Raw genomic sequence first — 24,978 nt, 5'->3', positions numbered from 1 at the left:
CAGGTAGCATCTGTGCAGTGAAACACGCAGAATCGACCATTGAAAGATGATCTTTCGGTTTGGGGTAGAAAAGACACAAAGCGACGGAGCAACTCAGCAGGTCTGGCAGCACCTCTGGAGAACATGGATCGGTGACTTTTCGTGTCGGGATCCCTTCTTTTCAAGAGAGAGTTTTTTTGCCACTGTCCCACTTAGGAAACCTGAACGGAAACCTCTGGAGACTTTGCGCCGCACCCAAGGTTTCCGTGCGGTTCCCGGAGGCTCCCAGAGGGTTTTGTCAGTCTCCCTACCTGCTTCCACTACCTGCAACCTCCGGCAACCACCTGCAACCTCTGGGAACCGCAGGGAAACCGTGGGTGGGGCGCAAAGTCTCCAGAGGTTTCCGTTCAGGTTTCCTAAGTGGGACAGGGGCAGTAGATTTAGCTTTTAGGGCTAAAGGAATCAAGGGATATGGGGAAAAAGCAGGAACAGGGTACTGATTTTAGATGATCATATTGAATGGTGGTGCTGGCTCAAAGGGCCGAATGGCCTACTCCCGCACCCATTTTTCTATGCTTCTATGTTTCTTCAAATTGGCCAGCCGATGCTTCGGTTCGGGACCCTTTGGGTCAAGATTCCAGCATGTACAGTCTCACTCACTGGTGATCTGGGTTGGAAAATTCACTTGCAACCAATTCTGTCGAGAAATTCAATATCCCAATGACCTCTGACAAGGCACAAACTGTTGGCAGTTGTATCAATTGCTTTTTTGAATAGTATTGCCGCATGTGTTGATGCCTCCCCGCTGTATTTAAAACAATCAGAAAAGCATGCACTTATAACCAGCTAATGAGAAAATAAAATTACACTTTTAACAGTCGCTATGGTTAGGGTTCATCCTAGCGCCCCCGCGTCTATTTTGATGGTACCACGTGGAAATTAAGAAGGGTATTGCCAATTCCGTTTTAATAAAGGAAAAACGATATGAACAAGTACACGGGTCGCTGCATGCGCTGCTTACAGTAGGAGGTGCAACATTTTTTCGAAGTGGATTTACGTCATGCAGGAAGCTAAAGGTTACATCTTTGAAATGATGGTGGGAGGTCGCCGCTTTATTGGCGCTTGCAACGATCAACCACGACTAAGTGGGAAGGGAAACAGACCAATTAGCTGTAATTGTCGCACCCAAATAAAATACCCAGATAGCGGCACCTGCTGAAGAATGGCGTTTGAATTTTCCCCCTCAAAATTAAAGACGAGGATAATTAATGTTGGAGGAGCAATTTTATGTGCGAATATTTATACTTTGAGTTTAATTTTTTAACTTGTATAGTTCTATTTTTCGAGTTTAAAAGTGTCGTGAGATAAACAATTTGCTGTAATTAAATAAAGTAGACAATTCAAGTCTGTTGGTTATGAAGCAGTTGTTTATGAACCGGTGTAGTTAAATGTGTAAAATATTATAGCCGAAAAATATGATACTTCAGGTTTCCGCTCGAGTGTGCTGGATGGGACCCGAGCACAATGAAAATAAGGGGTGCCACCCACACATGCTGAAGATGTTGTTGCAGGGGAAGACTGCAGCATGGGGGCAACAAAAGCAGGTTGTTACGGTAATATAATTTGTTAACAATGGGCAGACTAATAAAGAATAATTCGTGAGAAGGAGATGATTGAGAGAGGGCGTTGGGAGGATTGGATATGCTGGCACCCCCGCAGCCGCGCGGTGGTAGCGCCCTGAATGTATCCAGCGGCAGCATTCGGAAGGGAGTCGGTGAAGGAGCGACCATGGCGGCGGCGGAGGTGGCTCGGCAGTCGGTGAGTGCTTGCATGCAACCACCAGTTATCCGCTCTCCTTTCGTCCACTGGCAAATGCATGCAGTTATTTGCACCCATAGGGAGAGTTAGCGGGCGGCGCAGGAGGGATTCTCCGCTCTGTTGTGCACCAGGAGGTACCTCGCCCCCGGGCTGTTACCGCTGCTGGTCAGCTCAGCTATTGTTCACGGAGGAAGATGTGGGCTGGATGCAAGGCGCTGGGCGTCGGCTTCTGGCACGGAATGGAAATTAAATGAACTGAAGCAAATAAGAGCGAGGGGAGAAATAGCGGGTGGATGGAGAAAAGGAGAAAAAAAATCTGGTGTTTGAAAATCCACCCTGGCTTGTAACGCGCTGGTCCGCTTCCGAAATTGGGATCCGTTCACTCGGGGGTATTTCGTATACAGGGAACATCCCGGTACCGACATGAGGGGGATTTCTCTCCGTCCGACCATTTCCAGCACCTTGCTGTAGATGGGGAAGCACCGTTATAGCAGGCCACCTGCGCATTTCCCTTTTTAATTTGTCCGAGATTGTGTAATTGAAATGAACAGCTGGTTGTGGAGCGGGCAGTTTCCTGCAGAGCCCAGCCCTGCTCCTCCCATTCATTGAAACCACTTCATCCCTCGAGTTAAAGCGGGAGCATTCTTTCCCCCTGCGTTCATGATTGCACCGACATGACTGGGGTTTGACCCCGCCAAGAGAGACACACACACCATCAGATTCAGGGTGACAATAGAGTGTGTTACATGTACAATAAAATGTGTGGCAGAGCACCTTTGGAAAATAGCGGGTGAGGTTGAAAGCAAGTAGAGACAATACGTGTATAGCTTAAGACATTCGAGGCCTGGGGGTTTTGTTAGCAGTGTGGAGGAAGGAACTGCAGATGCTGGCTTACACCGAAGGTAGACACAAAATGCTGGAGTAACTCAGCATCTCTGGAGAGAAGGAGTGGGTGTCGTTTCATGTCAAAACCCTTATTCAGACTGACTGAACTCTGAAGAGAGGCTGCCTGTCCCGGTTTTGTTAGCAGTCTTATTTGGGGAAAAATAGCATTGTGAGGTTGTAACCGAGCTTCAAGTAAATGAACTGGGGTGATTGTGAGGGTGTTTCGCAAGTTATTTAAGGGGGATATTGGATTCTGATGACTTTAAAATAGAGCAATTTCTGAATTGATTCATGGTTTCCGATTCAAGTGCCTATGATCATTTTGGCGTTTGAATCTTGGTCGTTTTTGTTTTTCAGGTCTTCCTGTTAACGGTTTTGCCTTGCTGCATGTCTGACACACGTTTTGGTGTGTGGCACATGTGGCTCTGCTGTGAGACAGGAAGGCCTGCCCAGTGAATGCTTTCCTTCGCTGGTGACATTTTATTTTCTGAGTTGGTTCTAATTAAATTAGCGAGGCAATCAGTAGAACACGGCATCATGTTCGACACGAACATTTGTGGGCCAAAGGGCCTGTTCCAGTGCTTGGCATATAATAGATGGGGTGTGGAGGGGGGGGAGGGGCGGGGGGTTGTGGGGGTCGGGGGGGGGGGGGGGGGGGGGTGTGGTGGGGCAGGGGGAGTTTGTGGGGGGAGGAGTGTATGGATGTGGGTGGGAGGAGGGGGTTTTGTGGGTGGAGGGGTGTTGTGGGTGGGGGGTATGGGTAGGGGGGAGGTTGTGGGGAGAGGGGAATGGGCTGGAGCTGGTGGTGCAATGGGGACTCGCAGCGGGCGCTGGTCGTTCTCCTCCGTTGGGATCAGAGTCTCCGCTTTCTGTTTGGCGACATCTCCGACTCCGCGCCGGGCTGGGCCGCTTCCGGTCCCAAAAATTGTGTTCGGTTGGAGACCTCCGCTGGCCATCCAGAGCGTCCCTCAACTCCAGTAAAGACGCGATGGCGCAGGAAGGAGCGGACCGTGCCGTGGAGTGACTGGGGAAGAGACCAATCCACGTGGCGCTGACTGGCAGGAGAGGAGATCGATCTGCGCACGCGCGGTTTTTAAGATTTTTAAACCTCGCTAACATTTGGAATAGACCAACAATTGGAATGAAACTTTGTGCACTCGTGGCACAGGAGAATGGTGAGTGAGCTGACGAAAAATCGTAGCGCTATCCTGTACCCTTTTTGCGCAAATAGAAAACCTCGGTACATGTGACAATAAACTAAACTGAAACTGGGGTACTTAATCAGGGATTGTGTTTATGTATGGCAATAATCTCACTGATCTACGTGTAAAAAATGTATTTCACTGTACCTTGGTACACGTGACAATAAAAGAACCATGGAACCATTGGAAGCTGGTTGGCTTTATTGAACTGCAACAGTCTTTGTGATGGCACTCTAGTGAATCCCAGGATGGAGTTTGGCGGCACTGTATCTGGTAGCATGCAGGACTTTGTTGGCTGGACTGCTGAGCTAGGGATGTGAGATTGAATCCCAGTAGAGAACTGGGGGAAATATAATATTTGGAATAAAGCAGTAATGGTGACAGTGAAACGTGACAGATTGTCATTAAGATCACCTTGTGTGCACAGAATATACATCTTGCTTGCTAATGATCTTTTAAAAAGACAGAGGCCAGCCTGTCTTGGCATATATGACTTCAAACCCAAAACGGTAGTACTCTTAGCCGACCTGAAATAGCCTCGCAAACAGCTGATCAGGGTTTAATGGATTGAGCGATGAATGCTGGAGGTCTGTTCCCCAAATCTCATGAATGACTAACCAACCAAATAATGAGGATAGGCACAAAATGCTGGAGTAACTCAGCGGGACAGGCAACATCTCTGGAGAGAAGGAATGGGTGATGTTTTGGGTCAAGACCCTTCATCACGAGTCTGATGAAAGGTTTTGACCTAAAATGGTACCTATTCCCTTTCTCCAGAGGTACTGCCTGACCATTGAGTTACTCCTGCATTTTGTCTATCCTTGTCTAGACTAGCATCTGCAGTTCCTTCTCACACAACCAAAACTGGGTGTGATTACAATGCACAGTTTGATGGTGGTGTGTTATGTTGGTGTGTGTTATGATAGTGAAGATGATTCTGTCTCCCTGAATGTTTGGGAGTGAAGGACAGATAAAGTAAGATTGATTGAAAAGATGCAGCATGGAAATAGGCCATTCGGCCCACTGAATCCATGCGGACCATTAGTCTCCGTCCTATGCTATCCCTCTCTCACATTCGCTCTCTACACGCTGGGGCAACTAATGGGGCTGTCCCACTGTACGAGCTAATTCAAGAGTTCTCCCGAGTTTCCCCTGATTCGAACTCGGAGAATTATGGTAATAGCCGCTCGTAGGTACTCGGGGCTCTTGTGGACATTTTTCAACATGTTGAAAAATCTTCACGAGCTTACCGCATTTCCCCGAGTACCTGCCGTTAAAGTTACGAGCCGCTAAGAGACGTCCTGAGCTCCGAAGTACCCGCTACGTACATTCTACATGCTTACCACGAGTTTGATTATTTTTTTTAACTCGGGAGAGCTCTTGAATGTGCTCGTACAGTTGGACAGTCCCTTTAAAAGACAATTTACTATACAAACTACAATACTTGAACTGTGATCTTTTAAAAAGAGAGGCCAGCCTGTCTTGGCATATATGACTTCAAACCCAAAACGGTAGTACTCTTAGCCGACCTGAAATAGCCTCGCAAACAGCTGATCAGGGTTTAATGGATTGAGCGATGAATGCTGGAGGTCTGTTCCCCAAATCTCATGAATGACTAACCAACCAAATAATGAGGATAGGCACAAAATGCTGGAGTAACTCAGCGGGACAGGCAACATCTCTGGAGAGAAGGAATGGGTGATGTTTTGGGTCAAGACCCTTCATCACGAGTCTGATGAAAGGTTTTGACCTAAAATGGTACCTATTCCCTTTCTCCAGAGGTACTGCCTGACCATTGAGTTACTCCTGCATTTTGTCTATCCTTGGTCTAGACTAGCATCTGCAGTTCCTTCTCACACAACCAAATAATGAGTGTGATTACAATGCACAAGTTATGATGGTGTGTTATGTTGGTGTGTGTTATGATAGTGAAGATGATTCTGTCTCCCTGAATGTTTGGGAGTGAAGGACAGATAAAGTAGGATTGATTGAAAAGATACAGCATGGAAATAGGCCATTCGGCCCACTGATTCCATGCGGACCATTAGTCTCCGTCCTATGCTATCCCTCTCTCACATTCGCTCTCTACACGCTGGGGCAACTAATGGGGCTGTCCCACTGTACGAGCTAATTCAAGAGTTCTCCCGAGTTTCCCCTGATTCGAACTCGGAGAATTATGGTAATAGCCGCCCGTAGGTACTCGGGGGTCTCGTGGACATTTTTCAACATGTTGAAAAATAATCACGAGCTTACCGTATTTCCCCGAGTACCTGCCGTTAACGTTACGAGCCGCTAAGAGACGTCCGGAGCTCTGAAGTACCCGCTACGTACATTCTACGTGCTTACCACGAGTTTGATTATTTTTTTTAATTCGGGAGAGCTCTTGAATGTGCTCGTACAGTTGGACAGTCCCTTTAAAAGACAATTTACTATACAAACTCTACAATACTTGAACTGTTACAATGCTTCACCTCACCATAGTATTAGAAATGGAAGGGAGGTGGGGAGAGGTGTTGAGGCCAGAGGCATTGCCCCAGTGAACGACGGACTCTGGGGAACAGTGAGTGTTTAACAGCTGCCGTTGTCCACACAGACCACGAGCATTAGTGATGATGAAGATGCTGTCGGTCATTGTTAGTGTCAAGCTGAGGCATACGCAGCGATGTGAAAATGTCCACAACAATCTCTTCTGTCCCAATGCCCAAGTCTCAAAAGAGCACTTCTCATTTCACCAGTAATAATCTAATTCTTGTATCTGATTGCTTTTGAATGTCTCTTTTCATTCTGGAGAAGGTTGTTAATCCAGTGGCAATATTGCTGAGATATGAAGCATGTTGTCGCCAGAGTCCAATCTCGGTATTCAGATGAAACTACCAGGATTTCTCCACTTAGTGGCAGCAGGGAAAGCAAACTGACTTGGTTCACAGCTGTTAAGCCCCTGAGCTTCTACAAACACTTTCCTCCCCCTCTCCTCAATCTTCTCCCCCTCCTACCACCCTCCCTCTTTTTGTTTTCTCTTTCCCCCCCCCCCCTTCTCCACTAGAAGCTAACCAGTTCCACAATTTGCATCAATGTAGCCAATAATGGGCCTATCAGGGAACCTCCTTGCTGAAGGTCATCTGTTGGCAGTCCTGATTTGTCCTGTTTTTCTGGCTTCCAATTTCTATCTCCTCCCCCACTGCAATCAGTCTGAAGAAGGATCTTGAGCAGAAAGGTTGCTTATCTATTGTCTTCAGCGATGCTGCCTGAACCGCTGAGTTACTCCAGCATTGTCTTTCCCAAGGATGTATTGCAGTCTTCCAACAAGTTCTTTCATATTTGCACTTGGGTTGTGAGTTTTAATTAACGTTGTATTAATCTTTAATGTTGGGGCTGCCATTCTTTTCCATTCGAACCTTTAATCTTTATGTTTTTTTGCTGTTTGACCTAACGTTGCAAGGCAGGAAGAGCAGGATTTTAGTGCAACAGCTAATGTTCATTTCTCACTTGGCAGGATCTCTCTCACTGCGTTAATTGTCTGGCAAGCTTAAATTACTGACGGTCTTTGTAATTGTTTAAATATTACGCCGTGTTCTGATTTGTCCACTTCTGTGGATTTTCAGTCGGGCAGTTTGCTGCTCCTTAATGTGGTTTCTAATCGAATAAATAACATCTAAATGCCAAGGTTTGTGTGGGTGAAGGAGAATATTGGAAATGATGACTAATGCAGCCTGCCAAACTTTTTACCCCCACCACCCCCTCACCCCACTCACTCGTGGGATAACAGAATAAAACAAAATAGACCAAACGGAAAGGAGATTCCTGTACAGGTGGCTGTTGCGTGAGAATTTGGTTCTGGTTTTGGTTTGCCAGATCTTTAAAGGGGAAGTGTCTTTATATAATTAAAAAAAAAAAAAAAAAAAAAAAAATCAGGAAATTAAAGATTATGGGGAGCGGACCTTAGCCGTGGGAAGGATGAAATATGCGTGTGTGGAATGATGGAATCCTGTTTTATTTTTTGACCCATGTACTCGAATGGCCAGTGGATGGCTCTCTAGTTTGTAGTTTCGAGATATAGCGTGAAAACGGGTCCTTCAGCCCACTGAGTCTGCACCGACCAGTGATTTTCCCCCCCACCCCCACCGCACTAATGCTATCCTACACACATTGGCTACAGTTTTGCTGAAGCTAATTAATCTACAAACCTTTGGAGTATGGGAGGAAATGGAGCAACCGGAGAAAACCCATGCAGTTATGGGGAGAACATACTAATTCCGTACAGATGGAACCCGGGTCTCTGGCACTGCAAGGCAGCAACACTACTGCTGCGCTGCACCAAATGTGTTATCTTTCCCCATTGTTACAAACTGTGCACACAGCCAAAACTTCAGAGAGGGGGAGAGACACTGTACAAAAAGTCTTGTTTCTGAATATCCTGAAGTGCAGTTTTAATGGCTGTTCATTAATGTTATTTACTGAATATTTGGAGACCAATGCAGTTGCTTAATTTTTCATCCAGTTAAGGATTTGAATCGCACATTGTTAACAATGTTAAAGTATGCCAGGAAATTATAGATAGGGTGTTTTGGAAATATCAAAGTTAATGTTAGTGCAAGAGTTTTGTTTTAAATCGGGAATGAGGTAAATCTATTGTTTTTAAGTTCCACAGTGTAGAACCTTACTCTAATGAGGTTTGCTGAACAGCAGCCAAGTATCCTGTTTTCAAAGCTTTTCCCACATTTAATTAAAAACAACTTCATACATGTTCTGTTTCAATTAACAGTTTGCTGTTTGCAGTGCTTAATGATGCCTCCATTCCTAGCGCAGTGAATACTGTTCCTTCCCACTGCCTCCTCAAAAGATGCCCATGAATGTGCTGGGAGGTGGTGGAACTGAGGGAACAGTCTTTCTTGCAAGTGGTCTACTGATCTGCACCTGGTACATATAACGTGCATGGGCGTAGCTTTTTGACGCATTTTTTTCCTCGCCCAATGTCTCAATACAATTTGTGAGTTTGGCTTTATTTCTCATTTAGCATCAAGTTTCATTGAGATGTAGTGTTAGGAGCCAAAGAGTCAGTTTTATTTGAGATGTAGTCTGTTATTTGGAGCCTAAAGAGTCAGTTTTATTTGCGTGAATTGAAATGTAGTCTGTCTCGTCACCTTTGCTAAACGGTTCCATATAACCTAACAATCTAACAGGCCATCTCGACCCTTTCTGTGTGCCGAACACATAATCTATAGTCCCATTGGTGCGTGAATTCCATTCCTTCCCATCCATATTAAATTTATTTTAAATGATAAAAACGAACCGACCTCCTTCAGCTCATTCCAGAAGGCACTCTTTAAACGGTTCCAATGGACTAATTTGTCGGTGTGGAAGAGTGTCTTCATAAATTGAAAGAATATGGGGGTTTGGGAATGCATGCAGCATTTCCCAGACTTCACAGTTCAAAGCTAGAAATTGTTACAAGCAACTTTGTGTTACAAGCACAGTGCAAATAGTGACATTCCTTCCCGAGTCGCTGGATTTGGTGCCATGACCCAAATGGTCTGCGCGCTTGGTCTTGTGCAGCGGTGCCCGATCCAGGCGAGCCCCAGGCTGCTTCAGGGCCTCCAGCCGTCGCCTTCATCTGGATCGTTCAGTGAACTGTCGTCCCTCTCCTCGCCCGGCCAACTTTGTGTCCCCGGGGAGCCTCCCGCAGCTGACCTTGAATGAACTGCAGTTCAAGTGAGTGTCCCCGGTTTGCTGAGGCCATTGTTTGCAGCACTTCCTGAAATAGAGGGCATGTTTAGCAACAGAGCTCTCCTTCTTCTTCTTTCATGTGGCGTGCACTGCCTAAAGTTGTTGACAACTTGTTCTATTTGATCTTCCGTTTGTGCACGTCGAGTTGATTAGATTAGTCGAAACAGGGCGGACCACGTGAAGGTTGCAATCTTCCACCCCAGCAGAGCTCTCCAGCTCCAGGGCCGTTCAGTTTAGAGATACAGCGAGAGAGAAGGCCCTTTGGCCCATCGAGTCCGCGTTGACCAGCGTCTAACCATATACAACAATCAATCAATCGGGTTTTATAACCATGCACTAGCACTGTCTTACACGAGGAACAATTTACAGTCTTTACCAATGCCAATAAACCTACAAACCAGTAGGTATTTAGAGTGTGGAAGGAAACTGGAGCACCCGAGGAAAACCCACGCGGTCACAGGGAGAACATGCAACCTCCGTACAGACAGCACCCGTTGTTAGGTTCGAACCCGAGCCTCTGGCACTAAGGCAGCAACTCCACCACTGCACCACCATGCTATCCTTGTTCCGACAGATGTACTGGTGATGCATCTCAAAGCGTTGCTTTTGGACACTGAAACACAATTACTTTGAATGTAATTCATAATCTAGCAACATGCAACCTAGCATTTTTTTTAAATACAGAAGTGTTAACTTCTTATCTGCTAAGTGGAGTAAGACAATGCACAAGCAGATACTCTTATCTGCTAGGTCTAAGTTGAGTAAGACTGAATGCACAAGCAGATACTAATTTACCGAATCTCCTCTGGCAATTAGACTCTAACGAGGTTTGTTTCAATGTACTTATTTGAGCCATTTGCAACAGTGTGATCTGAGCAATAGCAATTGGGGGGGATTTGTCGGCAGCTGAACTGCTGACTAAATTGTGGCCTTGCTGTGGAATGGTGAGATGCTATTGTAGTTAAATTACTAGTCTTGTATCCAGTGGGACTATTCATTTATTCAGAGATGTGATTTCGAATCCCACCATGGCAACGGGGGAATTTAAATTCAAGTAATGATAGGCCTGAAGCAACTCGATTAATTAGAAACAACTAATTTCAAGTAAGCAGTATGAATGTTGATTTCTCTAATCTCAAGTAACCCCTGCATTCCCGCGTTCCTCCCCCCCCCCCCTTCAGATTCAGATTCAGATCCAATTTAATTGTCATTGTCAGTGTACAGTACAGAGACAACAAAATGCATTATCCCATCCTCTCGTTCCATCCTCGTCGTTCCACTGTTCCCTGTATCCCACCATCTCTTCCCCAGCCAACAATGGGCCATTATGGCCTCCACTCTTCCTTGGTTGCCTGATTTGTTCTGGCCTTTTCCTACCTCCATTTCCCACCCCTCTACTTTCAGTGTGAAGAAGGGTTCCGATCCGAATTGTCACCTGTTTCTTTTCTCCAGAGATGCTGCCTGACCCGCTGAGTTACTCCAGCAATATATCTTCGGTAGGAACCAGCATCTGCGGTTCCTTCCTACATTGTTTTAAAAACCTGTCTGCTTTGATAATATCTTCCAGGAAAAGAGGTTTGCCATCCTTCCTTGTCCTGGCTTGTATGCGACTCCAGACCCACCAAATGACTGGCTTGTAAATTCCAGGGCAATTCTGATGGAAAGTCCTGGTGGTGGTGGTGGAAAGCATTGAATGTATAGTCTTTGTGTCCACCTTCAATGAATAAGCTTAGTTGTACAGCACTGAAATGGGCCCTTTGGCGTAACTCATCCATTCTGAGCAAGATGCTCATGGAAGCTGGTCCAATTTGTCCACATCTGACCCAAATCCCTCTACCTTTCCCATTCACAAATGTCTTGCCTCTTACTTCTCCTGTCGGCTCATTCCATAAACCCACTGCCCTCTGTGTGAAAATAACTGTTCACTCGTATTCTAAACAACCCCTACACTGGGAATAAAAAGCCCCCATTACCCTAACCAAGGCCCCAATTATTTTCTAAATCTCCCAGGTCATTCCTTGGTCTTTTTCCCTCTTGGAGAAGCAGTCCCAGTTTTTCCAAGCTCTCCACAGTCGGGCAGTGTCATTGTGACTCTCTTCTTCCCCCTCTCCAGCGTAATCACATGCTACTTGTAGTACAGTGATCAAAATTGCACACAATCTGCCAAGTGTAATCTAACCAGTGCATGTACAACTGTAACGTGATGTCCCAACTCTTGTGCTCAACGGCAGACAAAATGCTGGAGTAACTCAGCGGGACAGGCATCATCTTTGGAGAGGAGGAATGGGTGACGTTTCGTGGTCGTGACCCCTCTTATTCTTACTCGGCGGCTACAGAAGATGAGGTTGGAGGAGGTGCAAGGGGACCTCTGACTCACTTGAACAGACTGTCTGGGTCCATGGAGTCGAGGGGGGGGGGGTGGGGAGGTAAAGGAACAGGTGTTGCATCACCTGCGGTTGCTGGGGAAAGTACCTAGGGAGGGGATGGTTTGGGTGGGAAGGGACGAGTTGACCAGGGAGCTGCAGAGGGAATGGTCTCTGCAGAAAGGGGTGGAGATGTGGCCAGTAGTGGGGTCCCGTTGGAGGTGGTAAAAATGTTGGAGGATTATATGCTGTATGCGACGGCTGATGGGGTGGAAGGTGAGGACAAGGGGCACTCTGTCCTTGTTACGATGGGGGGGGGGGAGCAAGAGCAGAGCTGCGGGATACAATGGACGATAGGTTTAGGAGTAGGCCATTCGGCCCTTCAAGCCAGCATCGCCATTCAATATCGAGGAGACCCTAGTGTGAGCATCTATAATGAAGAGGGGAACTCCCGTTTCCTAAAGAATGAGAATTCCTGTGCCCTGGTATGGAACACCTCATCCTGGGTGCAGATGTGGCGTAGACGGAGGAAATGGGAGTAGGGGATAGAGTCTTTACAGGAAGCAGGGTGGGAAGAAGGGTAGCCCAGATAGCTATGGGAGTCGATGAGTTTGTAGTAGATGTCGGTCAATTGTCTGTCTCCTGTGATGGAGACGGTGAGATCTAGAAATGGTAGGATCTAGAGATGTTGGAGATGGTCCAAGTGAATTTGAGTGCGGGTTGGTAATTGGTGGTGAAGTTGATGAAGTCAGTGAGTTCTGCACGGGTGCAGGAGGTAGCACTGATGCAGTCATCAATGTAGAGTTTGGGGATAGGGCCAGTTTACTGGAACAGTGTTTGTTCGACGTACCCGACAAAGAGGCAGGCATAGCTAGGACCCCATGCGAGTGCCCATAGCTACACCTTGGATTTGGAGCAAGTGGGAGGAGTTGAAGGAGAAGTTGTTGAGGCTAGGGACCAGCTCTGCTAGGTGCAGGAGTATTAGTAGACGGAATTTAGCTGGTGTCTTCGGTTGAGGCCTCTGCTGATGAAGGCAAGTGAGCCACGCGCCTCTGTCACCATCTGTGGTGGCAGTTCTAAGGATGTATGTACTTGTACCCTGAGGTATCTCTGTTCAACTGCGCTCTCCAGGGCTCCCACTGAGATACTCCAAAAGTGTCTCTTGTAAACCAGTATCTGCACTTCCTTGCTTATACACAGAGCACTGGAGAGTAGAAGCTACCCTGGTTTATCTTCTCAAAATGCATTGCATTTGGGCAGCACAGTGGTTTGGGAGGAAGAGCCACAGCCTCTCAGCGCGAGCGACCTGGGTTCGAATCCGACCCCTGCTGCCCGTGCGGTGATTGCTTGTTCTCTCCGTGACTGCGTAGGTTTCCTCCGGGTGCTCTGCTTTCCTCGCTCATCGTGAAGACGTGCACTTTTGTTGGGTAAAATGCCCATAGTGTGTGAGGAGTGGATGAGAAAGGACTAGTTCGATGTTATCGGCTTCTATACTAGTGTGAACAGAGACACAAAATGGAGTAACTCAGTGGGTCAGGCAGCATCTCGGAAGAAAATAGGTAGATGGGTCGGGACTCTAGACTGAGTCGGGGTGAACAGGTGATTGATTTTTAGTGAGGACTGAAGGGTCTGTTTCCATGTTGTATCTTTCAGTCAGTCAGACTTGTCTAAGTTAAATTCCATCTGCCCTTTCTCTACCCACAGTCCCCATTGATCAAAGGTACACAAAAAAGCTGGAGAAACTCAGCGGGTGCAGCAACATCTATGGAGCGAAGGAAATAGGCAACGTTTCGGCCCGAAACGTTGCCTATTTCCTTCGCTCCATAGATGCTGCTGCACCCGCTGAGTTTCTCCAGCTTTTTTGTGTACCTTTGATTCTCCAGCATCTGCAGTTCCTTCTTAAACCCCATTGATCAATATCTGCTGAATCAAAAATGTAATTTGCACACTCTTCACTCAGTGCATCCTTTGGCACCTCTGGGTTTTGTGTGGCAGTTCGCTATCTCCAACTTGCAAATTGTTTAATGCGAGCTGAAGAGAGGAAACAGGAAACCACAAACTGTTTCTCCAGTCTGCTCTTTCTCCACAAACCCCTCTGCAAGCCCTTGCCTTTCAATACTTGCGATAGCTTGTACATGAAACTGTCTGGTGGGCAGTAATGGTTGATGGCTGTTTCCATCACCAGCCTGAAGCCTGGCTCATGAAGATTCCTCATTGACCCTCAACCTCGTTGCTGCCACAAGTATTAGTTCTTGTTTCAGATTCTATATGTGCCTGTCTGAACCAAATGGGGTCAACTCTCTCTCTGTCTCTCTCTGTCTCTCTCACACCAGAGGGAAGTTGTACTTGTGGCCGTCTTAATCTCTGATTCATTTTGATTTGTAGAACCTGGTTATTGTGGTCCCAATACACGGAGCCGTTGTACTCCTGACATTTTATTTCTTGCTGTCCTCTTGACTCGGTTGACATTATAGTGGAGATACGGGGTTGTTTGTTTCAATTTAATCTCAACCTACTGCATCACTCCTATGTGGCTTGCTAGAACCAGGGGCCACAGTTCAAGAATAAGGGGTATAACATTGATAACGGAGACGAGGAAATCCTTTTTCACCCAGAGAGTTGTGAATCTGTGGAATTGTCTGCCTCAGAAGGCAGCGGGGGCCTGAATGTTAAAGAGCCTTTCTTTAAGAGTTAAAGAATAAAGTTGTTCTTGATGTCCTTTTTCCCCCCACACTGAAGACATTAAACTGCTTGTTCATCTCTCTCTATCTATCCCATGCTGAATGGTGTTAGTTGGGTGGTGTCACGTTTTCTGGTACTTGAGATGAGCTAGGAACTTGCCACTTGGTGTTCTATTGAGGAGAGAGAAATATGTGGGTTCATACTGACTGCTCCATTCAGTTGAGCAACCCATCCCATCCATCAGTTCGATCCTGACTATGGGTGCTGTCCGTACGGAGTTTGTACATTCTCCCCGTGACTGCATGGAGTTTTTGCCCACAATCCATAAGGTGTGTAGGTTTGTTGGTTAATTGGGTTCTGTAAGTTGCCCCTAATGTGTAGAGTACGGTTGATTGCTGGTCAGCATGGACTCTGTGGGCTGAAGGGCCTGTTTCCACGTTGTATCTTTAAACTAGAGATGCTGCCTGACCCGCTGAGTTACTCCGGCACTTTGTGTCGTTCTAGTATGCAAAAGAAAGTGTTCAGTTTGAGGAGTTTCTTTTGTGGGGAGTAATTGGGAGTAGACTGGTTGGTCGATTTCTATCTGAGATGACTGGAGGGGGAATATTTCAGCAAAGGATGAATGGGTGTGGGGGAGGCGAATTGATCTTGGTATGGGTTTCTGTCAATGAACACTTCATTCAAGTCAAGTCGAGTTTATTTGTCACATACACATACGAGATGTGCAGTGAAATGAAAGTGGCAATGCTCACGGACTTTTGTTCAAAAGACAAACAACAAAACAACCAAACAAATTATAAACACAATCATAACACACATGTTCTTTTCCATAATAATTACAGAGTAACCCACCAAACAAGGATAAATACATGAACATGGGGTGAAAATGAGACCTAACGTTCAGAAAATGTGTTGTGAAAAACTGACTTGTCCATTGGGAATAACACAAGGTGCATTGTTGCGTCTGGAAAATGCGTTGAGGCATTAGTGCTGTCGGAGAATGCTGATGCATGTTGCAATGCCACAGTAGTACAACATACCCTGAAGTGACTATTATCAGCGCTTTTTGTTTTTGCTGAACAAACGCTTGGTTGTTGTGTTTTAAATTCATCTACTTTAATCTCCAAAAGTATCACTCTAAAGGCCAGTTCCAGCACAGTTATGACGTAATGAATTGATTCTGTTTTTTTTTGCCATTGTTGCAACGACTCGGAATCCAAACTGACCCAAGCTGCTGAGTAATTGCCGTAACCATAACAACCACTTGCGCTTGCTTCAAACAACTTCTAAACTAAGTTCTTTTTACACATTCCAAGGGAATCTGGTGAACAGATTGTAATAGGATTTGTCATTCAATAGGCCATCTTATTAAAGGTATCCTGTTAACTGGAAGACCAACACAGTGCAGTAATGTCAGATTTTACCGCCAGTCAATGCTAGTTATTGAATATAATGGTATTAATTCTGGAAAATGGTGAATTCTCTTAATATAAATGTTACTGTTCCTTTTAATGAATTCTGTGTTAGTTTTACTGCTGGTCGACATATAATGGCTGCACACGACACATCTTGGGGGGGTTATTCCAGTAAATAATGCAATTCGCCTTTAAAATTCGTATTTAAAAAAAAAAATTCTGTGCTTGCACATTGGAGAAGATGTCATAATATGTTAATCATCGGCTGCATGGTGGACTGTGATGTTAGCCGTACTTTGTGATTGGCTGCTTCCCTTCAAGGGTGCCCAGTTGGAGCTAATAACCGCAAATCAAGTGTTCATTTATAGTTATGTATGGACAGAATTAATAAATCATTGTCGCTATTATTGTCGATGATGGGCCTTCACTTGTACTTTTTGAAATATTATATTGGTAAAGATCGGGAATAATCTTCATCTTGTGGATGATGGCATATTTTGGGTTAGTACACCTCACTGGGACCTTTGTCTCACTAACTTGTTTGTCTTGTGTTGCAGACCGAAGGTGCCCGGAACCTGTTGCTGTCTGCGCACGTTGGCTTTGACAGTATGCCAGACCAGTTGGTCAACAAGTCAGTGTGTCAGGGATTCTGCTTCAACATCTTGTGTGTGGGTGAGTAATCAATTGGCAGCAGTTCCAACAACTCACCAACTCCCAGTATCCTGTCTTAATGAACTGCATTTGTTAAGGTTAAAGGTACAGCAGCACATAATGTATGGCGCAGGGTTTCCGTGCATGCGACTCCGAGCAACTTCTCAAGCCACTTTGAAGGTGGCACAGCGGAAGAGTTGCTGCCTTACTGTGCCAAAGATTTGATCCTGTACGGGTGCCGCCTGTACGGCGTTTGTACATTCTTCCCGTGACCTGTGTGGTTTTTCTCCGGTTTCCTCCCGCACTCCAAAGACTTGCAGGTTTGTAAGCTAATTGGCTTAGTAAAATTGTAAATTGTCCCCTGTGTGTGTGTGTATAGGATAGTGCTAATGTACAGGGGTCGCTGCTCGACGGGGACTTGGTGGGCCGAAGGGCCTGTTTACGTGCTGTATCTCTAAACTAAACAGATTGAGTGTTTTATTGTTATGTGTACTGACGATGGGAAAATTACATTCTTGCTTGCAACAGTATAACAGGCCTAGTAACACAGATAAACAAAACATTCAATACATGTATCTTAATACTAGTGCAAAACAAAAACCATTGCCTCACTGGCAACCAAGGCGGTCCATAAATTCATGACTGAGATGAGTGTTGTGCAGTGTTCAAGAGCCTGATGGTTGTTGGGAAAGAACCTGGTGGTCTGGGTTTTCAAAGTCCTAAACTACCTTGCTGATGGTAGGAATGAATTAAAAGCTTGGCCAATTGCACTCCCTTGCCAACCAGTGATCCATGTGTCCTAGACATTAGGGACAATTTACAATCTTTACCAAAGCCAACCAACCCACAAACCTGTACATCTTTGGAGTGTGTGAAGAAACCGGAGCTCCCGATGAAAATCCTCGTGGCCATGAGGCGGCAGCTTCTGTAAAATGTAAATTGTCCCTAGTGTTTAGGATAGGTGCTAGTGTTAAGGGATCGCTGGTCGCCACTGACTTGCTGTGCCGAAGGGCCCATTTCTGCACTGTATGTCTAAACTATTTCTAAAGTTTAGTTTGGCAGAGATAGTATGGAAACAGGCCCTTCGGCCCACCGGGTTAGTGTCGACCAGCGATCTTCACACATTAACACTATCCTACACACACACTAGGGACAATTTACACTTGTACTGAGCCAATCAACCTACAGACCTGTACATCTTTGCAAGTGTGGGAGGAAACCGAAGATCTCGGAGAAAACCCACACGGTCACGGTGAGAACGTACAAACTCCGTACAGACAGAACGCGTAGTCAGGATGGAACCCGGGTCTCGGGTGCGGTAAGGCAGCAACTCTACCACTGTGCCACCTACATGGGTTGGGTATAATGGAGGGCACCTTCCCTGCTGCTGCAGTAGGCAAGATGGGGCAGTCACACAATTGGCTATAATAGGCTGAATAGAGACACGAGGAACAGCAGATGCTGGAATCCTTAACCAAGCATATTATTGGAGCAACTGGGCAGGTCAGGCAGCATCTTTGGAGGGAATGTATAGGTGAAGTTTTGAATGAAGGCCCTTCTTGGTTTCTGCTCTTCCATGTTCACATTGCATCGTTCATGAAGTGCTCTTGAGAGCCTGTGTGTGTGTGTGTATGATTGGAAAATATGAAGGATCCTGACCCGAAACGTCACCCGTCCATGTTCTCCAAAGATGCTGCCTGACCTGTTGAGTTAGTCCAGCATTTTGTCCTTTTTTGTACATAAGACATGGGAGCAGAATTGGGCTATTCAGCCCAATGAGTATGCACCACCATTTGATCATGGCTGATCTATTTTCCCTCTCAACCCCATTCTCTTGCCTTTCCCCCGTAACCTTTAACGCCCTTACCAATCAAGAACCTATCAATCTCTACTTTAAAAATACCAAATGGCTTGCCCAACTGTTGCAATGAATTCTCGCTGTCCTCTGACTAAAGAATATTCCACCTTATTTTTGTTCAAAAGATAAGTCCCTTTATTCTGAGGTTGTGGCCTCTGGTCCTAGACTCTCCCACTACTGGGAACATCCATTGGAAGTCACAGTGAAGTGTGCCTTGGACGTTCATCCAAGTAAATTAAACTTGCCTTGAGGCTCATCGTGATGGAAATCTCAAGTTCCCTTGATTGAAATCCAAGCTCCAGCCTGTGACTCTGCTTTAATTTCTCTGCCACCTTAATTAATCACTTGCGTTTGCAGGTAATTTAAATTGCAGTGCCTTCCCCCTTGGGCTCACATCGGCTTTTAAAATTCTATCTATTCTGCAAATAATTATACTTTGGATATCTGTATTTATTCTTCAGCATAGCTGTTCAACAGTAGATTAAATTAGGCTGACTGCTGCCATTGACTCCAGTACATTAGGTGGTTCAATTCAGTGTGGAATGCTTTCATTTTAAGTGAAATGATTGTGTTGCTTGTTGTGTGGTTTAATTCTGTGTGTAGACTGAAGTGGAGGAGCCGTGAAATGGAGAGGGCAAAGTCCAATTTTATTGTTCTGGAATGTATAACTGTGCGCAAGCAAGCACTTGGCTGCAACAAAATCCAGCCCGTCAGACAATGTAAAGGGCCTGTCCCACGAACATGCGACTCCATGCGGCAAGCGCGACCTAATGTGGTCGCTTGAGCCGTACGGCCTCACGGTGCCACATGGAGTTGCGCGGAGCTGGTCCCGACATCGCGCGGGGCTCCGAAAAACTGACCATGTTCAAAAATTCCGCGCGGCAATGGCCTGCCGGCCCGCAGCCGCCTCGATGCCGTACACACCGCCTCGACGGGCATACGCTGCGTCTCGACGCCGGAAGCAGCATTTTGACGCCGTAAGTAACGCGCGGACTTCGCTCAAACTTCACGTCACTCACTCGACCTCCGCGCGACCCCCACTTCTGGTTTGGTTGCGCTCGCCGCATGCAGGTCGCATGCTGGTGGGACAGGCCCTGTACTATGGATGTATTTATTACATGGAACGTGCATGTGTAATCTAGTGGACTGAACTCAATGTTCACAATGAGGCCTCCTTTACATCGTGAGTCAAAAGTGTTTAATTGGCATATTAATAGGCGGCACAGTGGCGCAGCGGTAGAGTTCCCGCCTTACACCAGAGACCAGGAATCTATCCTGATAACGGGTGCTGTCTAGTACAAAGTTTGTACGTTCTCCCCATCCATGTGGGTTTTCCTCTGGTGCTGTGGTTCCCTCCCAAACACCAAAGGTGTACAGGTTGTAGTTAAGTGTCTTCTGTAAATTGTGTAGGATCGTGCTAGTGTACGGGGTGATCACTGGTTGGCGCAGACTCGGTGGGCCAAAGGGCCTGTTTCTGCACTGTATCTCTAAACTAAAGGTATCAAAAACGGAACAATAAAATACTTGGGGCAGCATGACAGGTCTGTAAACATCGTACTCCATAGGTAACATAATTTAACAAATCAATAAATAAAAAAGGAAAACAATTGGTCCACTACAAATCAAAAACCCAGACACCTTGGTGCAACCAAGACAGTTTGTAGTTTATAGGAATGTTGCTATTAAGCTGAAACGAGCACGGGGAAAACTTGTGAGGATGTTGTCGGGACTCAAATACCCGAACTATAGGGAAAGGTAGGGCGGGCTAGGAGTTTGCTCCATTATGCACGGGAGGCTGAATGGTGATCTTGGACGTGTATGAAATCATGAAAGAAATTGATTGGATGGGGGAATCCAGAACCAGAGGACATGGGCTTGATGTGGGAGGAAAGATTTAATGGGAGCTTTGTCCACACAGAGTGTGGTGGGTATACGAAATGAGCTGCCAGAGGAAGCAGTTGAGGGCAGGTAGGGTAACAACATTTAAGACATTTGGCCAGGAACATGGATAGGAACAGTTCAGAGGCATGTGGGCCAATCACATGGGTCTAGTTTAGATTAGTTGACGTGGGCGAGTTGGGCCGATGGCTTTGTATCTTTGCTCTGCGACCATAAATGGAACACTGGAAGATTCAGTGCGTTCTCTTGGTGAGATTTTGAACTGATTTGTCTATGCTGAATGCAGTTAAAGAGAGGTTAATTAGCAAAGAGCAACATTGTAAGGGCAGAAGACAGGAGAATGGGGTTGCGAGGGAAAGGTAGATCAGCCATGATTAAATGGCAGAGTAGACTCGATGGGCAGAATGGCCTAATTCTGCTCCTATGACTGTGAACCTGAATTCCTCTGTAAGCAATTTTTCCAATCTCTAGTTTGTAAAATAGTGACTTCATTTTCCTACAGTATAGCAACTGCATTTCATAATTGGCCCAAAGTGCTTTGCAAGGTCTATTGTGTGGGTCAATGGAAGGGTTCTTTCTCCAAGCTCAGCTTTCGTAGATGCGTGAAGCCTTTTGTCGATTACTTGCTATGTCTGAAGATTCAGGGCAAAGCACTCTGTACGTCACCAGCTCTCTTGAGTTAAGTATTATTTTGAGTAGTTTCGGGTATTAAACTCGCTGGCAATTTAAGATGTTTCCACTGCCTCTCTACTGACCTTGCACGTGTTGCTACTCAGAAGGCAGAATTCTGTTCTCAAGAACAGATGAATGTTGCAGGGAACAGCTTCAACTGAAAAGCATTGGGGTTATGCATAATAGTCATGAATGTTTCTTGCAAAACCTTAAAGCTAATATTTTTTTAAAGGTACATGGCAACTTTTTGCTTCTATTAAAAACAAAAGCCTTGAATTTATTATAACCAACATGAGCCAAAAATATTGACCAGGTTGCTACTTTACTTCTATTAACTTTAATTTAAAGACACAGTCCCTGGAGTAACTCGGTGGGTCAGGCGGCATCCGTGGAGAACATGGACAGGTGATGTTTCTGGTTGGGATCCTTCTGCAGTCTGAGAGGATGACAAAGCTGGAAGAGAGGAGGGGCTGGATGAAGCATGGCAAATGGGTGAATACAGACGAGGTGGGGAGTGGGTGTTTGATAGGTAGATGGTTGGCCGAATGCCAGAGATGGAAAAACAATGTTGAGACAAAAGGGTTGTGAATTGTGAAGCCAGAGGAGTGGATGCACAGAGGGGAGTATTAAATGAGTCCAGATGGGGCATGGGGTGGAGGGGGACTTGTAGAAAGGAGAGGGTGGCTCATTAAATTTGTTAGCTCTATGATGGGAGATATCCTATATTGCACATTTAGAATGAAACTTGGCACATTCTTGATGTTGAATGTATCTGTAATAGGAATAAGTAGAATAGTTTGTATGTATCTTTTAGTTTTGCAGTGCAAACAAGGAAAAGGAATGTGAAGGTTTTTTGGATCTTTCGTATGGACGTGCCTTCATCAGTCGAGACATTGTGTGTCAGAGCGAAGAAGTCGTGTTGCAGTTTAAATAGTGGTTCGGCTGCATTTGGAGTATTGCGTACAGATCTGGTTGTCGTATTACAGGAGGAATGTTTGGGCTTGGAAGAGGGTGCAGAAGAGATTCACCACAATGCTGAAGATAGACAAAATGCTGGAGTAACTCAGCGGGACAGGCAGCATCTCTGGAGAGAAGGAATGGGTGACGTTTTGGGTCGAGACCCTTCTCCACAATGCTGCCTGGCTTAGAAGGTATTGGCTGCAAGGAGAGATTGGGCAAACTTAGAGAGGTGATAAAAATGTATAAAATTGAGAGGCATTGGATAGGAAAACTAGAACCTTATTCCCCAGGGTGGAAATGCAAAGACATTGCTTGAGGTGAGGTGCAAAATTTAGAGATGGGAAGGCAATTTAAAAAAAAAAAAAAAATTTTTTTTTAAATGGTGGGTACCTGGAACGCATTTGACAGGGTGGTGGAGGTGGACATGATAGTAGCATTTGAGGCTTTTGGGTATGCAGGGACATATAGAAATTCATGCAGTAGGTCACGGGAATAATTTAGTTCTCTTTCTCTTGCCATTTGAAAGAGTGCAATGCCAGAATTCTAAACTTGCATTACATCTTAGTCAAAAGATTTCAAATGGGCCTCCCTGCTGTTATCAGGCAACTGAACCATCCTGGCAACAACTGGAGAGCTGTCCTGAACTGCTGTCTACCTCACTGGAGATCCTCCAACCATCTGTGGTCAGACTTTACTGGACTTTATCTTGCACTAAACATTATTCCATTTATCATGTATCTGTCCACTGTGGATGGGTCGATTGTAATCGTGTACTGTATTTCCACTGACTGGTTAGCACGCAACAAAAGCTTTTTGCTGTAACAAGATTCAAGATTCAATTTAATTGTCATTTGGACCCCTTGAGGTCCAAACGAAATGCCGTTTCTGCAGCCATACATTACAAACAAATAGACTCAAGACACAACATAATTTACATAAACATCCATCACATCGCTGTGATGGAAGGCCAAAAAAACTTATCTCTCCATTGCACTCTCCCCCCCTCCATGTCAGAGTCAAAGTCAAAGCCCCCGGCTCAAAGTGGCGATTGTCCCGCGGCCATTAAAGCCACGCCGGGTGATGCAAGGTCGCACACCGGGTCTTGGTATTAAAGCCCCCGGCGTGCGCTCGCACAGTCCCGCGGCCATTCCAAGACGCGCGGGGCGGTGATGTCAGGCCCCGCTCCAGGAGCTCTTCGACCCCGCAACTAGGGGGAGAGTCGCCGTTGCGAGAGCCCTGAAAAGCGGTCTCCCTCCAGGGACCCGGCATGCCGCCGTCCGCCAGACCCGCAGTTGCAGCCTCCGAATCTCCGGAGGTCGGGCCGCAGCAGCAGCAGCGCTCCACCCGCTCTGGACTCGGCCAGCTCCGCCTACCGCCTAACTTGGTACATGTGGCAATAAACTAAACTCAAAAAAAAGATGTAATGTGAAATAGCCACTGAAGTTTGGATATGCTGACGGCAGGTGTTGAACAGAATGACTAGTGTGCTTGGGCAGCTTGTTAATTGTCTTGTTTCTAGTCCTAGGTGCACAGATACTTTGTTTAAGAAGGAACTGCAGATGCTGGAAAATCGAAGGTACACAAAAATGCTGGAGAAACTCAGCGGGTGCAGCAGCAGCATCTATGGAGTGAAGGAAATAGGCAACGTTTCGGCCCGAAACCCAAAGGGTTTCGGCCCGAAACGTTGCCCATTTCCTTCGCTCCATAGATGCTGCTGCTACACCCGCTGAGTTTCTCCCAGCATTTTTGTGTACCTGCACAGATACTTTGCCTGCTTGAGTTTTGGAGTGGGGGATGGGTGAATGTGGACAAATAACCAGTGTGGGTGTGTGTGTGTGATCAACTGCAGTAGATGGAGATTCATCGTGAAAACAAACTGGTAGTGGACGGAGGCAGACTTTGAACGAGGGGAAATGGCTCGAAGTAAATGAAAAGAAGACGGTGGAATGAATCAAATGTGAAAGTCCCAAAAACAGATGACAAAAGGTCTACAGTGCAGGAGTTGTGTTGAGGAAATAAGGGTCAGAGCTTAAATGAGACAGAATGGTAAACGAGACCTTATGTGAAATGAATCGTGACTGCTTTAACGAAGTGAAAGATCTGTTAAAAGGAAATGCTTTTTTGAGGAAATAATTGTATAATGCAAAAAGGGTAATGAGTTTTCATAAAATCAAAACAATTGTACAGAGACTAGCGAGCTAGAGGATGTTGGTTGTGGGTGGAAACTAGTATATGTGCTGGTGAATGAAGTGAAAATGGAGAAGTGCCAGAGGAGGTGTTTTAGAAAAAGTCTGAACTAACTGAGAAATCCTTCCAAAAAAACATGCTGGGGTGTTGGGTGGGGCTAGTGAGGCTCAAGCCATGAATGCTCTAATCTCGTGCAACTTTGTTACAGTCAGTAAAGTGGTGATTGCCATGACTCTGTGTAGATTAGAGATACAGCGTGGAAACGGGCCCTAAGGCCCACCGCAAGCACGCTGACCAACAATCGCCTGTTCACGCTAGTTCTGTCCTACACACTGGGGACAATTTACAGAAGCCAATTAACCTACCAACCTTTGACCTGGTATTTTGTTGGTTCGCATGCTTGATCAATGGTGTTTATCATCAATGTTTTATTATTATGTTTAGTGTTCTCTGAGTCATTCGTAACTGTTGCTATGTCATGTTGTTACTTGTGGGCGGAGCACCAAGGCAATTTCCTTGTATGTGACTACTTGGCCAATTTACTTACTTTACTTAACCTGCACATCCTTGGAGTGTGGGGGGGAACCGGAGCACCTGGCGAAAACCGACACGGTCACAGAGAGAACGTACAAACTCTGTACAGACAACACCCGTAGTCGGGATTGAACCCGGGTCTCTGGTGC

The 24,978-nt window shown here is 45.9% G+C and overlaps 1 protein-coding gene across 7 annotated transcripts in view; it reads left to right on the top strand.

The window, feature by feature from the left end:
- The first annotated feature begins 1,665 nt into the window (after positions 1-1,665).
- Positions 1,666-24,978, top strand: part of LOC129702322 (septin-6) — a 69,819-nt gene continuing 46,506 nt past the window's right edge. For 4 of the 7 annotated variants that reach the window (XM_055644055.1, XM_055644053.1, XM_055644054.1 and 1 more), the window contains exons 1-2: positions 1,666-1,797; positions 16,626-16,740. In XM_055644055.1, coding sequence (XP_055500030.1) covers positions 1,681-1,797; positions 16,626-16,740 — 232 coding nt within the window. In that variant the 5' untranslated portion in view covers positions 1,666-1,680. Of the gene's footprint in view, positions 1,798-7,083; positions 7,216-16,502; positions 16,522-16,625; positions 16,741-24,978 lie in introns of those variants that run through there. The other 3 variants (XM_055644057.1, XM_055644058.1, XM_055644059.1) reach the window with 3 other exon arrangements.

Source organism: Leucoraja erinacea, chromosome 12 (assembly GCF_028641065.1).
Source record: "Leucoraja erinacea ecotype New England chromosome 12, Leri_hhj_1, whole genome shotgun sequence".
NCBI classification, from domain to species: Eukaryota; Metazoa; Chordata; class Chondrichthyes; order Rajiformes; family Rajidae; genus Leucoraja; species Leucoraja erinaceus.
The sequence above is the reverse complement of the archived record's forward strand: the minus strand, read 5'-3'. Positions and strand labels throughout refer to the sequence as shown.